The sequence below is a fragment of the Nerophis lumbriciformis genome, linkage group LG01, assembly GCF_033978685.3.
Source record: "Nerophis lumbriciformis linkage group LG01, RoL_Nlum_v2.1, whole genome shotgun sequence".
NCBI lineage: Eukaryota > Metazoa > Chordata > Actinopteri > Syngnathiformes > Syngnathidae > Nerophis > Nerophis lumbriciformis.
The window spans coordinates 72930135-72945474 of record NC_084548.2 but is presented as its reverse complement, the minus strand read 5'-3'; the positions used below and the strand labels follow the sequence as shown (position 1 = coordinate 72945474).

The window sequence follows — 15340 nt, the reverse complement described above, 5'->3', positions numbered from 1 at the left end:
GTGGTGGTCGGAGGGGCCGTTGGCGCAAATTGCAGCCACGCTTCCGTCAGTCTACCCCAGGGCAGCTGTGGCTATGAAAGTAGCTTACCACCACCAGGTGTGAACGATTGATGGGTTCTACATGTAAAGCGACTTTGGGTACTTAGAAAAGCGCTATATAAATCCCAGTTATTATTATTATTATTATTATTATTATTACCATTGACATCAATGTAATGATTGAGGCTAGATGTCCGAGGTAAGATGGCTACAACGTTGCTACGCTGGAGAATGATTGGTCATATGAAAAATGCTCAGAGCCAATCAGAAAGAAGGGGCCGTCTAAGCATACCCGCCCCCAAAGTGCCAAAAAGAAACATGAGAGTGCGAGGAGAGATGCCAGGAGTACACAAAGAGCGCGCAGAAAGGCACCACGCGCGCGCAAAAGGGTGTCGCGCGCGCACACGAAGTGGAGAATCAGCGCGCGATAACAGTTTTTATGCGCTCGGATTTTTGGCACTAATGTGACGCCATACATTATGTTGTAAATTGTGAAGTGTGTGTTAAAATCATGGTTGTTTTTACAAATGATGACAGATGTGAACAAGAGCATGTATTGTCTTTGTGTGATGATGTAAATGAGTTGTGGTTGTATTGTATATTAAGTATGTGTCCATGAAAGGGCATTTTATGACTTTTCTTAATTTGATTACATGATTTTATTGTCATAATTTTATTGCAGGATTTTTGTATCCCTTTAATTTATGTAGCGAGGGACTGCAGGTGGAAATGAGCTATAATCTGGTACAGAACATATCTGTCTTTGAGCTTAATGTTTCTGTGCATTGTCCCTTCAAATAAAGACTAAACTAAACCTATGGTCATGACCGAAAGGACAAGATCACGGGTACAAGCGATGGAACGACCTCACAACAAACTTGAAAAATCTAACAGATGACTCTTCATTCACAATTGAAGTGAAGAAGTGGCTTTGGAGCAATCAAAGCTGCTCACACGGCCAATAAGGTGGCCACTATGTTTGACACATCAACTTTAATGCTTATTATATTTATCCATGAGAGCATTATGTTGTAAATTGTGAGGTGTGTGTGTGTGTTAAAATCATGGTTGTTTTTACAAAAGATGACAGATGTGAACAAGAGCATGTATTGTCTTTGTGTGATGATGTAAATGAGGTGTGGCTGTATTGTATATTAAGTATGTGTCCATGAAAGGGCATTTTATGACTTTTCTTAATTTGATTACATGATTTTATTGCATACTTGCCAACCTTGAGACCTCCGATTTCGGGAGGTGGGGGGTGGGGGCGTGGTCGGGGGTGGGGCAGGGCGTGGTTGGGGGCGTGGTTAAGAGGGGAGGAGTATATTGACAACTAGAATTCACCAAGTCAAGTATTTCATATATATATATATATATATATAAATATATATATATATGTATATATCCTGAAAATATGCAAACAAAACTGTGTTTAGATAATTGATACTTCAAACTTGCTTAAATGAATATTAAGGAATATAACATAACTTGGCTTCTGAGAGCTTCAAAATGTAATGAATAAAATGCTAAAGTTGTTTATAAACAAGCAATTATTTTAATAATTAAATATGGTCATTTTAAATGAATTATTACGATAATTTAAAATTAAATTAATTATTTCAAATATGTTTATTTTAATGTATAATTCTATGGCTGGATGTAATAAGGAGTCAGAAAAAAATACAAATAAAAATACAATTAATTTTGATGTTTTTAGCAAAATATAGTAAAAATGTATTTAGTTTTTTTTTTTTTTTTATTAATAAATATATTTATTTTTAGGTAAGATAAACATAATAATACAATTTATCTCTAGTCTGGATGATTTAGTTCTTGTCACCCTGTTGTCCTCCCCTCATGAAAAAAAGGCTGTCCTCACTCAGGTCCGCATGGAGCTGGAGGGGGCGTGGCCTCCAGCCTCGGCTGAAAATCGGGAGATTTTCGGGAGAATATTTGTCCCGGGAGGTTTTCGGGAGAGGCGCTGAATTTCGGGAGGGTTGGCAAGTATGTTTTATTGTCATAATTTTATTGCATGATTTTTGTATCCCGTTAATTTAGTTAGCCAGGGACTGCAGGTGGAAATGAGCTATAATCTGGTACAGAACATATCTGTCTTTGAGCTTAATGTTTCTGTGCATTGTCCCTTCAAATAAAGACTAAACTAAACCTATGGTCATGACCGAAAGGACAAGATCACGGGTACAAGCGATGGAACGACCTCACAACAAACTTGAAAAGTCTAACAGGTGACTCTTCATTCACAATTGAAGTGAAGAAGTGGCTTTGGAGCAATCAAAGCTGCTCACACGGCCAATAAGGTGGCCACTATGTTTGACACATCAACTTTAATGCTTATTATATTTATCCATGAGAGCATTATGTTGTAAATTGTGAGGTGTGTGTGTGTTAAAATCATGGTTGTTTTTACAAATGATGACAGATGTGAACAAGAGCATGTATTGTCTTTGTGTGATGATGTGTGGTTGTATTGTATATTAAGTATGTGTCCATGAAAGGGCATTTTATGACTTTTCTTAATTTGATTTTTTTGTCATAATTTTATTGCATGATTTTTGTATCCCTTTAATTTAATTAGCCAGGGACTGCAGGTGGAAATGAGCTATAATCTGGTACAGAACATATCTGTCTTTGAGCTTAATGTTCCTGTGCATTGTCCCTTCAAATAAAGACTAAACTAAACCTATGGTCATGAGCTTTGGGTTATGACCGAAAGGACAAGATCACGGGTACAAGCGGCCCAAATGAGTTTGGCGGGACTCTCATTTAGAGATAGGGTGAGAAGCTCTGTCATCCGGGAGGAACTCAGAGTAAATCCGCTGCTCCTCCACATGGAGAGGAGCCAGATGAGGTGGTTCGGGCATCTGGTCAGGATGCCACCCGAACGCCTCCCTCGGGGAGGAGGCCACGGGGAAGACCCAGGACACGTTGGGAAGACTATGTCTCCCGGCTCGGAGGAGCTGGACTAAGTGGCTGGGGAGAGGGAAGTCTGGGCTTCCCCGCTTAGGCTGCGGCCCCCGCGACCCGACCTCGGATAAGCGTAGGAAGATGGATGGATGGAGTGTGAATGTTTGTGTTGGCCCTGCGAGGAAGTGGCGACTTGTCCAGGGTGTACCCCGCCTTCCGCCCGAATGCAGCTGATATAGGCTCCAGCACCCCCACCCGCCACCCCGAAAGGGACAAGCGGTAGAAAATGGATGGATATTTACAGCGGCGAGTAGTCGGGGATCTACTGTAGTGAGACATTGAAGCAGACGCTGTTACAGTACAGGAGAACAAGTATTTCCAGGATTATTAGGTCAGTTTTCGCCGTCATTTGGCTTGACTAAAGTTTTCGCTACGTCGCTTTTTTTGCTTTGCTAGCAGTTCTTCCTCCTGTGCATTTTTTTTTTTTTTTTTTTTGCAGGGAGTTCACTCAAGATGCTTCGGCCACGAGCGAGCACGGTGAAACTTTTTACTTCTTGGAAGCGGTTTGTGCAAAACGTGCGCAGACAAGCTGGGACTTAATGGTCGGCGGGAAGTGGGTCGGCGGAGGGCGTCGCCGCTTCCTTTGATTCGTCGCCTTCGAGCGGCGCACTGGCGGCGGGGGTCTCGAAGGCGGCGGGCTCTATGGAGCTGAGCTGGTAGTAGAGGAGAGGGGCGGAGTCTGTGAGAACATCAGCAGGGTTCCCCTCCTCCGCCTCCTGGTTGATGCACAGCACGGCGGGGAAGGGGCCTTGCAGCAGAACCTCCTCCACCTGTGGCTCCTCCCCATGCCCGGGGAGCTCCGCCCCCAGGCTCCCCGCCTGCACCTCCCTCTCCAGCCTCTCCTGCTCCTCGGCGCTCTGCAGGTGCAACACGGCGGTCTCGTTCTCTCGCTCCAGGACGTCCTCCTCCTTCTCCGCCTCCGGGGACGAGAGGCAGGCCGGGGCGAAGGCCGGGTCGGACTCGGCGTAAGACCCGGCGGGGAGTGGCAGCAGCACGGTCCTCTTCTCCAGGTCCAGCTTCATGACGGTGTGCAGGTAGTGCGTGCGCACACGCAGGGGGTTGAACTCCACGCGGCCCGCCATGTTGCCGCAGCCGTCCCTGGTGCATCCGCACGGGAAGGACATTCTGTCCACCTGGAGGAGCAAGCAGGCCGCACTTTAGTCCGCCCTGTCAACTCTCACTTATTTGCAGATGTGCGTCTGTAATCCAATGATCATCTTTGTGTGTCTGTGTTTCAATGTGTGTTGTTGAAGGTGTCTGTGTGTGTGTAAAAGGATGTGTGTGAAGCAGGAAACCGCAATTATGTGTAACTTTTTTTCTACGTTTCTGCCCTGAAAGAGTTGTGTGTGTGTGTGTGTGTAATCACAATAGTGTGGGTATTTAATACAATCTGTGTGTGTGCAAAATAAAAGTGTCTTTAATCAGATTCGTGTGAGGCAGGCTGTCTTTTTATACGTGACATATTGCTACGTTTCTGCCATGGAAGAGTTGTGCGTGTGTGTGTGTGTAATATAATCTGTGTGTGCGTACTAAGAGTTGTGTGTGCGGGGGAAAAAAACGTGTGTCTGCACTCAGATTTGTGTGAGGCAGGAACCCTGATTGGCTGTCTTTATACAAGACTTTTTGCCTTGTTTCTGCCATGAAAGAGTTGTGTGCGTAATCACATTTGTGTGTGCGTGTATACAGTCTGTGTGTGCGTACTAAGAGTTGTGTGTGCGAAAAAAATGTGTGTCTGTACTCAGATTTGTGTGAAGCAGGAACCCTGATTGGCTGTCTCTTTATACGTGACATATTGCTACGTTTCTGCCATGAAAGAGTTGTGTGCGTATTCACACTTGTGTGTGCGTGTAATACAATCTGTGTGTGCTTAAAAAATGTGTGTCTAATCAGATTCGTGTGAAGCAGGAACCCTGATTGGCTGTCTTTATATGTGACTTTTTCTTACGTTTCTGCCGTGAAAGAGTTGTGCGTAATCACATTTGTGTGTGCATGTATACAGTCTGAGTGTGCGTATTAAAAGTTGTGTGTGCGTAAAAAAACGTGTCTAATCAGATTCGTATGAGGCAGAAACCCTGATTGGCTGTCTTTATACGGGACTTTTTCTTACATTTCTGCCATGAAAGAGTTGTGTGTGTAATCACATTTGTGTGTGTGTGTGTAATACAATCTGTGTGTGCGTACTAAGACTTGTGTGTGCGTAAAAAAATGTGTCTAATCAGATTCGTGTGAGACAAGAACCCTGATTGGCTGTCTTTATACGTGACGTTTTCTTACATTTCTGCCATGAAAGAGTTGTGTGCGTAATCATATTTGTGTGTGTGTGTAATACAATCTGTGTGTGCTTAAAAAAATGTGTGTCTAATCAGATTCGTGTGAAGCAGGAACCTTGATTGGCTGTCTTTATATACATGACTTTTTGCTACGTTTCTTCCATGAAAGAGTTGTGTGCGTAATCACATTTGTGTGTGCGTGTAATACAATCTGTGTGTGCATACTAAGAGTTGTGTGTGCGTAAAAAAATGTGTGTCTAATCAGATTCGTGTGAGGCAGGAACCCTGATTGGCTGTCTTTATACGTGACTATTTTCTACGTTTCTGCCATGAGAGTTGCATGCGTAATCATATTTGTGTGTAATAGAATCTGTGTGCGTACTAAGAGTTTTGTGTGCGTAAAAAAATGTGTCTAATCAGATTCATGTGAAGCTGGAACCCTGATTGGCTGTCTTTATATGTGACTTTTTTTACGTTTCTGCCATGAGAGTTGTGTGTGTAATCATATTTGTGTGTGCGTGTAATACAATCTGTGTGTGCTTAAAAAAATGTGTGTCTAATCAGATTCGTGTGAGGCAGGAACCCTGATTGGCTGTCTTTATATGTGACTTTTTCTTACGTTTCTGCCGTGAAAGAGTTGTGCGTAATCACATTTGTGTGTGCATGTATACAGTCTGAGTGTGCGTATTAAAAGTTGTGTGTGCGTAAAAAAACGTGTCTAATCAGATTCGTGTGAGGCAGGAACCCTGATTGGCTGTCTTTATACAAGACTTTTTCTTACGTTTCTGCCGTGAAAGAGTTGTGCGTAATCACATTTGTGTGTCCATGTATACAGTCTGTGTGTGCTTACTAAGACTTGTGTGTGCGTAAAAAAATGTGTCTAATCAGATTCATGTGAGGCAGGAACCCTGATTGGCTGTCTTTATATGTGACTTTTTTTACGTTTCTGCCATGAGAGTTGTGTGTGTAATCATATTTGTGTGTGCGTGTAATACAATCTGTGTGTGCTGAAAAAAATGTGTGTCTAATCAGATTCGTGTGAGGCAGGAACCCTGATTGGCTGTCTTTATACAAGACTTTTTCTTACATTTCTGCCATGAAAGAGTTGTGTGCGTAATCATATTTGTGTGTGTGTGTAATACAGTCTCTGTGTGCGTACTAAGACTTGTTTGTGCGTAAAAAAATGTGTCTGCAATCAGATTCGTGTGAGGCAGGAACCCTGATTGGCTGTCTTTATATACGAGACTTTTTGCCTTGTTTCTGCCATGAAAGAGTTGTGTGCGTAATCACATTTGTGTGTGTGTGCATACAGTCTGTGTGTGCGTACTAAGACTTGTGTGTGCGTAAAAAAATGTGTCTAATCAGATTTGTGTAAAGCAGGAACCCTGATTGGCTATCTTTAAATGTGACTTTCTCTTACATTTCTGCCATGAAAGAGTTGGGTGCATATTCACACTTGTGTGTGCGTGTAATATAATGTGTGCGCGTACTAAGAGTTGTGTGTGCGTAAAAAAATGTGTCTAATCAGATTCGTGTGAGGCAGGAACCCTGATTGGCTGTCTTTATATGTGACTTTTTTTACGTTTCTGCCATGAGAGTTGTGTGTGTAATCATATCTGTGTGTGCGTGTGATACAATCTGTGTGTGCTTAAAAAAATGTGTGTCTAATCAGATTCGTGTGAGGCAGGAACCCTGATTGGCTGTGACTTTTTCTTACATTTCTGCCATGAAAGAGTTGTGTGCGTAATCATATTTGTGTGTGCATGTATACAGTCTGTGTGTGCATACTAAGAGTTGTGTGTGCGTAAAAAAAACGTGTCTAATCAGATTCATGTGAAGCAGGAACCCTGATTGGCTGTCTTTATACGTGACTTTTTCTTACATTTCTGCCATGAAAGAGTTGTGTGCGTAATCATATTTGTGTGTGCGTGTATACAGTCTGTGTGTGCATACTAAGAGTTGTGTGCGCGCACAAAAAATGTGTGTCTAATTAGATTTGTGTGAAGCAGGAACCCTGATTGGCTGTCTTTATATACATGACTTTTTGCTACGTTTCTTCCATGAAAGAGTTGTGTGCGTAATCATATTTGTGTGTGCGTGTAATACAGTCTCTGTGTGTGTAAAACAAATGTGTGTCTAATCAGATTTGTGTGAAGCAGGAACCCTGATAGCTGTCTTTATACAATACGTTTTGCCTTGTTTCTGCCATGAAAGAGTTGTGTGCGTAATCACATTTGTGTGTGCATGTATACAGTCTGTGTGTGCGTACTAAGACTTGTGTGTACATAAAAAAATGTGTCTAATCAGATTTGTGTGAAGCAGGAACCCTGATTGGCTGTCTCTTTATGCGTGACATATTGCTACGTTTCTGCCATGAAAGAGTTGTGTGCGTATTCACACTTGTGTGTGCGTGTAATATAATCTGTGTGTCTGTGCGTAAAAAAATGTGTCTAATCAGATTCGTGTGAGGCAGGAACCCTGATTGGCTGTCTTTATATGCGACTTTTTCTTACATTTCTGCCATGAAAGAGTTGTGTGTGTAATCATATTTGTGTGTGCGTGTAATACAATCCGTGTGTGCTTAAAAAAATGTGTGTCTAATCAGATTCGTGTGAGGCAGGAACCCTGATTGGCTGTCTTTATACGTGACTTTTTTTTACGTTTCTGCCGTGAAAGAGTTGTGCGTAATCACATTTATGTGTGCGTGTATACAGTCTGTGTGTGCGTACTAAGAGTTGTGTGTATGTAAAAAAACGTGTCTAATCAGATTCGTGTGAGGCAGGAACCCTGATTGGCTGTCTTTATACGTGACTTTTTCTTACATTTCTGCCATGAAAGAGATGTGTGCGTAATCATATTTGTGTGTGCGTGTAATATAATCTGTGTGCGTACTAAGAGTTGTGTGTGCGTAAAAAAATGTGTGTCTAATCAGATTCGTGTGAGGCAGGAACCCTGATTGGCTGTCTTTATACGTGACTTTTTCTTACATTTCTGCCATGAAAGAGTTGTGTGCGTAATCATATTTGTGTGTGCGTGTAATACAATCTGTGTGTGCATACTAAGAGTTGTGTGTGCGTAAAAAAATGTGTCTAATCAGATTCGTGTGAGGCAGGAACCCTGATTGGCTGTCTTTATACAAGACTTTTTCTTACATTCCTGCCATGAGAGTTGTGTGCGTAATCATATTTGTGTGTGCGTGCATACAGTCTGTGTGTGCATACTAAGAGTTGTGTGCGCGCACAAAAAATGTGTGTCTAATCAGATTTGTGTGAAGCAGGAACCCTGATTGGCTGTCTTTATATACATGACTTTTTGCTACGTTTCTTCCATGAAAGAGTTGTGTGCGTAATCATATTTGTGTGTGCGTGTAATACAATCTGTGTGTGCTGAAAAAAATGTGTGTCTAATCAGATTCGTGTGAGGCAGGAACCCTGATTGGCTGTCTTTATATGTGACTTTTTCTTACGTTTCTGCCGTGAAAGAGTTGTGCGTAATCACATTTGTGTGTGCATGTATACAGTCTGAGTGTGCGTATTAAAAGTTGTGTGTGCGTAAAAAAACGTGTCTAATCAGATTCGTGTGAGGCAGGAACCCTGATTGGCTGTCTTTATACGTGACTTTTTCTTACATTTCTGCCATGAAAGAGATGTGTGCGTAATCATATTTGTGTGTGCGTGTATACAGTCTGTGTGTGCATACTAAGAGTTGTGTGTGCGTAAATTTTTTTTGTGTCTAATCAGATTTGTGTGAAGCAGGAACCCTGATTGGTTGTCTCTTTATGCGTGACATATTGCTACGTTTCTGCCATGGAAGAGTTGTGTGCGTATTCACACTTGTGTGTGCGTGTAATATAATCTGTGTGTGCGTACTAAGAGTTGTGTGTGCGTACAAAAAATGTGTCTAATCAGATTCGTGTGAGGCAGGAACCCTGATTGGCTGTCTTTATACGTGACTTTTTCTTACATTTCTGCCATGAAAGAGTTGTGTGCGTAATCATATTTGTGTGTGCGTGTAATATAATCTGTGTGCGTACTAAGAGTTGTGTGTGCGTAAAAAAATGTGTGTCTAATCAGATTTGTGTGAGGCAGGAACCCTGATTGCTATTTCTTACATTTCTGCAATGAAAGAGTTGTGTGCGTAATCATATTTGTGTGTGCGTGTGTACAGTCTGTGTGTGCATACTAAGAGTTGTGTGTGCGTACAAAAAATGTGTGTCTAATCAGATTTGTGTGAGGCAGGAACCCTGACTGGCTCTTTATACACATGACTTTTTGCTACGTTTCTTCCATGAAAGAGTTGTGTGCGTAATCATATTTGTGTGTGCGTGTATACAGTCTGTGTGTGCATACTAAGAGTTGTGTGTGCGTACAAAACATGTGTGTCTAATCAGATTTGTGTGAAGCAGGAACCCTGATTGGCTGTCTTTATATACATGACTTTTTGCTACGTTTCTTCCATGAAAGAGTTGTGTGCGTAATCATATTTGTGTGTGCGTGTATACAGTCTGTGTGTGCATACTAAGAGTTGTGTGTGCGTACAAAACATGTGTGTCTAATCAGATTTGTGTGAAGCAGGAACCCTGATTGGCTGTCTTTATATACATGACTTTTTGCTACGTTTCTGCCATGAAAGAGTTGTGTGCGTATTCACATTTGTGTGTGTGTGTGTAATACAGTCTGTGTGTGCGTACTAAGACTTATGTGTGTGTAAAAAAAAATGTGTGTCTGTAATCATATTTGTGTAAGGCAGGAACCCTGATTGGCTGTCTTTATATACAAGACTTGTTGCCTTATTTCTGCCATGAAAGAGTTGTGTGCGTATTCACATTTGTGTGTACGTGTAATACAATCTGTGTGTGCGCACTAAGAGTTGCGTGTGTATAAAAAAATGTGTCCGTAATAAGATTTGTGTGAAACAGGAACCTTTTTTTGTACGTGACATATTGCTAGAGTTGTGTGCGTAATCACATTTGTGTGTGCGTGTAATACAATCTGTATGAGCGTACTAAGAGTTGTGTGTGCGTAAAAAAATGTGTGTCTAATCAAATTCGTGTGAGGCAGGAACCCTGATTGGCTGTCTTTATATGTGACTTTTTCTTACATTTCTGCCATGAGAGTTGTGTGTGTAATCATATTTGTGTGTGCGTGTAATACAATCTGTGTGTTTGTAAAAAAATGTGTGTCTAATCAGATTCGTGTGAGGCAGGAACCCTGATTGGCTGTCTTTATACGTGACTTTTTCTTACATTTCTGCCATGAAAGAGTTGTGTGCGTAATCATATTTGTGTGTGCATGTATACAGTCTGTGTGTGCATACTAAGAGTTGTGTGTGCGTAAATTTTTTTTGTGTCTAATCAGATTTGTGTGAAGCAGGAACCCTGATTGGTTGTCTCTTTATACGTGACATATTGCTACGTTTCTGCCATGGAAGAGTTGTGTGCGTATTCAAATTTGTGTGTGCATGTAATACAGTCTGTGTGTGCGTACTAAGACTTGTGTGTGCGGGGGAAAAAAAAACGTGTGTCTGTACTCAGATTTGTGTGAGGCAGGAACCCTGATTGGCTGTCTTTTTACAATACTTTTTGCCTTGTTTCTGCCATGAAAGAGTTGTGTGCGTAATAACATTTGTGTGTGCGTGTATACAGTCTGTGTGTGCGTACTAAGACTTGTGTGTGCGTAAAAAAATGTGTCTAATCAGATTCGTGTGAGGCAGGAACCCTGATTGGCTATCTTTAAATGTGACTTTTTTTTAAGTCTCTGCCATGAAAGAGTTGTGCAGATTCATATTTGTGTGTGCGTGTATACAGTCTGTGTGTGCATACTAAGACTTGTGTGTATGTAAAAAAACGTGTCTAATCAGATTCGTATGAGGCAGGAACCCTGATTGGCTGTCTTTATACGTGACTTTTTTTCACATTTCTGCCATGAAAGAGTTGTGTGCGTAATCATATTTGTGTGTGCGTATAATATAATCTGTGTGCGTAAAAAAATGTGTCTGCAATCAGATTCGTGTGAGGCAGGAACCCTGATTGGCTGTCTTTATATACGTGACTATTTTCACCGTTTCTGCCATGAGAGTTGCATGCGTAATCATATTTGTGTGTAATAGAATCTGTGTGCGTACTAAGAGTTGTGTGTGCGAAAAAAATGTGTGTCTGTAATCAGATTTGTGTGAAGCAGGAACCCTGATTGGCTGTCTCTTTATACGTGACATATTGCTACGTTTCTGCCATGGAAGAGTTGTGTGCGTATTCAAATTTGTGTGTGCGTGTAATACAGTCTGTGTGTGCGTACTAAAAGTTGTGTGTGCGTAAAAAAATGTGTCTAATCAAATTCATGTGAAGCAGGAACCCTGATTGGCTGTCTTTATATACAAGACTTTTTGCCTTGTTTCTGCCATGGAAGAGTTGTGTGCATATTCAAATTTGTGTGTGCGTGTAATACAGTCTGTGTGTGCGTCCTAAGACTTGTGTGTATGTAAAAAAATGTGTCTAATCAGATTCGTGTGAGGCAGGAACCCTGATTGGCTGTCTTTATATACGTGACTTTTTCTTACATTTCTGCCATGAAAGAGTTGTGTGCGTAATCGTATTTGTGTGTGCGTGTATACAGTCTGTGTGTGCATACTAAGAGTTGTGTGTGCGTACAAAAAAAGTGTGTCTAATCAGATTTGTGTGAAGCAGGAACCCTGATTGGCTGTCTTTATATACAAGACTTTTTGCTACGTTTCTTCCATGAAAGAGTTGTGTGCGTATTCACATTTGTGTGTGCGTGTAATACAATCTGTGTGTGCGTACTAAGAGTTGTGTGTGCGTAAAAAAAATGTGTGTCTAATCAGATTCGTGTGAGGCAGGAACCCTGATTGGCTGTCTTTATACAAGACTTTTTGCCTTGTTTCTGCCATGAAAGAGTTGTGTGCGTAATCACATTTTTGTGTGCGTGTAATACAATCTGTGTGTGATTAAAAAAATGTGTGTCTAATCAGATTCGTGTGAGGCAGGAACCCTGATTGGCTGTCTTTATACAAGACTTTTTGCCTTGTTTCTGCCATGAAAGAGTTGTGTGCGTAATCACATTTTTGTGTGCGTGTAATACAATCTGTGTGTGATTAAAAAAATGTGTGTCTAATCAGATTCGTGTGAGGCAGGAACCCTGATTGGCTATCTTTAAATGTGACTTTTTTTTAAGTTTCTGCCGTGAAAGAGTTGTGCGTAATCACATTTGTGTGTGCATGTATACAGTCTGTGTGTGCGTATTAAAAGTTGTGTGTGCGTAAAAAAACGTGTCTAATCAGATTCGTGTGAGGCAGGAACCCTGATTGGCTGTCTTTATATACATGACTTTTTGCTACGTTTCTTCCATGAAAGAGTTGTGTGCGTAATCACATTTGTGTGTGCGTGTATACAGTCTGTGTGTGCGTACTAAGACTTATGTGTGTGTAAAAAAAAAATGTGTGTCTGTAATCATATTTGTGTAAGGCAGGAACCCTGATTGGCTGTCTTTATATACGAGACTTTTTGCCTTGTTTCTGCCATGAAAGAGTTGTGTGTGTAATCACATTTGTGTGTGCGTGTAATACAATCTGTGTGTGCGCACTAAGAGTTGCGTTTGTTTAAAAAATGTGTTTGAATAAGATTTGTGTAAAACAGGAACTTTTTTATACGTGACATATTGCTAGAGTTGTGTGCGTAATCACATTTGTGTGTGTGTGTGTGTGTGTAATATAATCTGTGTTTGTGTTTGGATGAGCTTCAAGAACACCTGGGAAGTGAAAAGCATTTCAGGTGACTACCTCTTCAAGCTCATGGAGAGAATGCCAAGAGTGTGCAAAGCAGTAATCAGAGCGAAGGGTGGCTATTTTGAAGAAACTAGAATATAAAATTGTGCTCCTTTAATGTCTTTTATCTCCTTTGACTTCTTTTGTGGACTTCTGGTATCTGCACTGCAACCACATCATTATCGGATCCTATCCGATTCCTATCCCAAAAGCACTTTTAAAGGGTCTAAATCCCTACCTGGCATTTGATCCCGGCCTGGCTGCAGCCGCAGTGTCGAGGGTCGCAGTACAGGCGGCAGTCGCAGCCGCACTCCTCCCGCGACAGGCGGATGGCCCGCAGCTCCGTTTTCTCCCGGGCGTCGATGCGGGCGACGCCGGACGCCCGCAGCAGGGCCCTGCGCCGCTTGGTGGGCAGCGGCTGCAGGAAGAAGCAGTCGTCCACCTCCACGGCGTCCATGTCCAAGTCCTCGTCCGACACGTCGTCCAAGGTCAGCATGTCGGCCTGGACGCACTCCACCGTGCCGTTGCTGGTCAGCTGCGGACCCACAAGTAATGAGCTTCTATTTAAAAGCTGGTGGCGCCATGTTTTACGGCGCATTACAGCTCCCCAACCACCGGTTCGGGGACCGGTACGGGTCCGGGGACCGGTACCGGTCCGTGAGGCATTTGCTACAGAGAAACATGAAATCATTTTTAAAAGGACTGCATTTTGATGCAATATATTTATCTTCACAGTAGGGATGTCCGATAATATCGGACTGCCGATATTATCGGACAATAAATGCTTTAAAATGTAATATCGGATATTATCGGAATCGGTTTCAAAATTATCGGTATCGATTTCAAAAAGTAAAATGTATGACGTTTTAAAACGCCACTGTGTACACGGACGTAGAAAGAAGTACGGAGCGCCAATAATCCTTAAAGGCACATAATACCTACGGCTTTTCACACACACAAGTGAATGCAACGCATAGTTGGTCAATAGCCATACAGGTCACACTGAGGGTGGCCGTATAAACAAGTTTAACACTGTTACAAATATGCGCCACACTGTGAACCCACACCAAACAAGAATGACAAAACACATTTCGGGAGAACATCCGCACCGTAACACGACATAAACACAACAGAACAAATACCCAGAAACCCTTGCAGCACTAACTCTTCCGGGACGCTACAATATACACCCCCCGCCACCCACCTCAACCCCGCCCCCGCTCAGGGAGAGCATGTCCCAAATTCCAAGCTGCTGTTTTGAGGCATGTTAAAAAAAAATAATGCACTTTGTGACTTCAATAATAAATATGGCAGTTTTTCCATAACTTGAGTTGATTTATTTTGGAAATCCTTGTTACATTGTTTAATGCATCACAACAAAATGAGGCATAATAATGTGTTAATTCCACCACTGTATATATCGATATCGCTTGATATCGGAATCGGTAATTAAGAGTTGGACAATATCGGATATCGGCAAAAAAAGCCATTATCGGACATCTCTACTTTACAGTAATCCATTTATTTATATCTGGGGACGACGTGGCGCGGTTGGGAGAGTGGCCGTGCCAGCAATCCGAGGGTTCCTGGTTCAATCCCCACCTTCTTCCAACCCCGTCACGTCTTTTGTGTCCTTGAGCAAGACACGTCACCCTTGCTCCTGATGGGTCGTGGTTAGCGCCTAGCATGGCAGCTCCCGCCATCAGTGTGTGAATGTGTTGCGGTGTAATGGGCATGACGTTAAAGTGCATCCGGCAGTGGAGGCTCCTCTCTGGGGTCTTGGGGCAATAGGAGGTTAACCCCTTTACTACTGCTATCCCATGTGGCCCTTGGCAAAGGGAGCAGGCGGAAGAAGGTAGATGTAAGAACTACCACAAAGGCTGGGATGGCGGATGAAGGCTTCAGCAGAAAAGAGTCCCCAGTCATCTTGGACTCCATTCCACTGGACCCTGACCCGGATCTGTCAAGGATCGCGTGGTGACTGTCTGTGCACCAGTCTCCCCACGTTAAACAAAGTCACGCACAGGCATCCTCCATAAAGGGATACCCCCCTACCAGTGACGTGCGGTGAGGTTGATGGCTGGTGAGGCACTGACTTCATCACAGTCAGATTTACAAACATATGAACCCTAAAGAGTATCTTATTCACCATTTGATTGGCAGCACTTAACGGGTTATGTTTAAAAGCTCATACCAGCATTCTTCCCTGCTTGGCACTCAGCATCAAGGCTTGGAATTGGGGGTTAAATCACCAAAAATGATTCCCGGGC

At 42.4% G+C, this 15340-nt stretch overlaps 1 protein-coding gene across 1 annotated transcript in view; it reads right to left on the bottom strand.

The window, feature by feature from the left end:
- Positions 1-489: 489 nt before the first annotated feature.
- csrnp2 (cysteine-serine-rich nuclear protein 2) overlaps positions 490-15340 on the bottom strand; it is a 51018-nt gene continuing 36167 nt past the window's right edge. Inside the window, exons 4-5 of the mRNA XM_061964825.2 lie at positions 13309-13605; positions 490-4157 (exon numbers count right to left, since the gene is read on the bottom strand). Coding sequence (XP_061820809.2) covers positions 3561-4157; positions 13309-13605 — 894 coding nt within the window. The 3' untranslated portion in view covers positions 490-3560. The remainder of the gene's footprint in view (positions 4158-13308; positions 13606-15340) is intronic.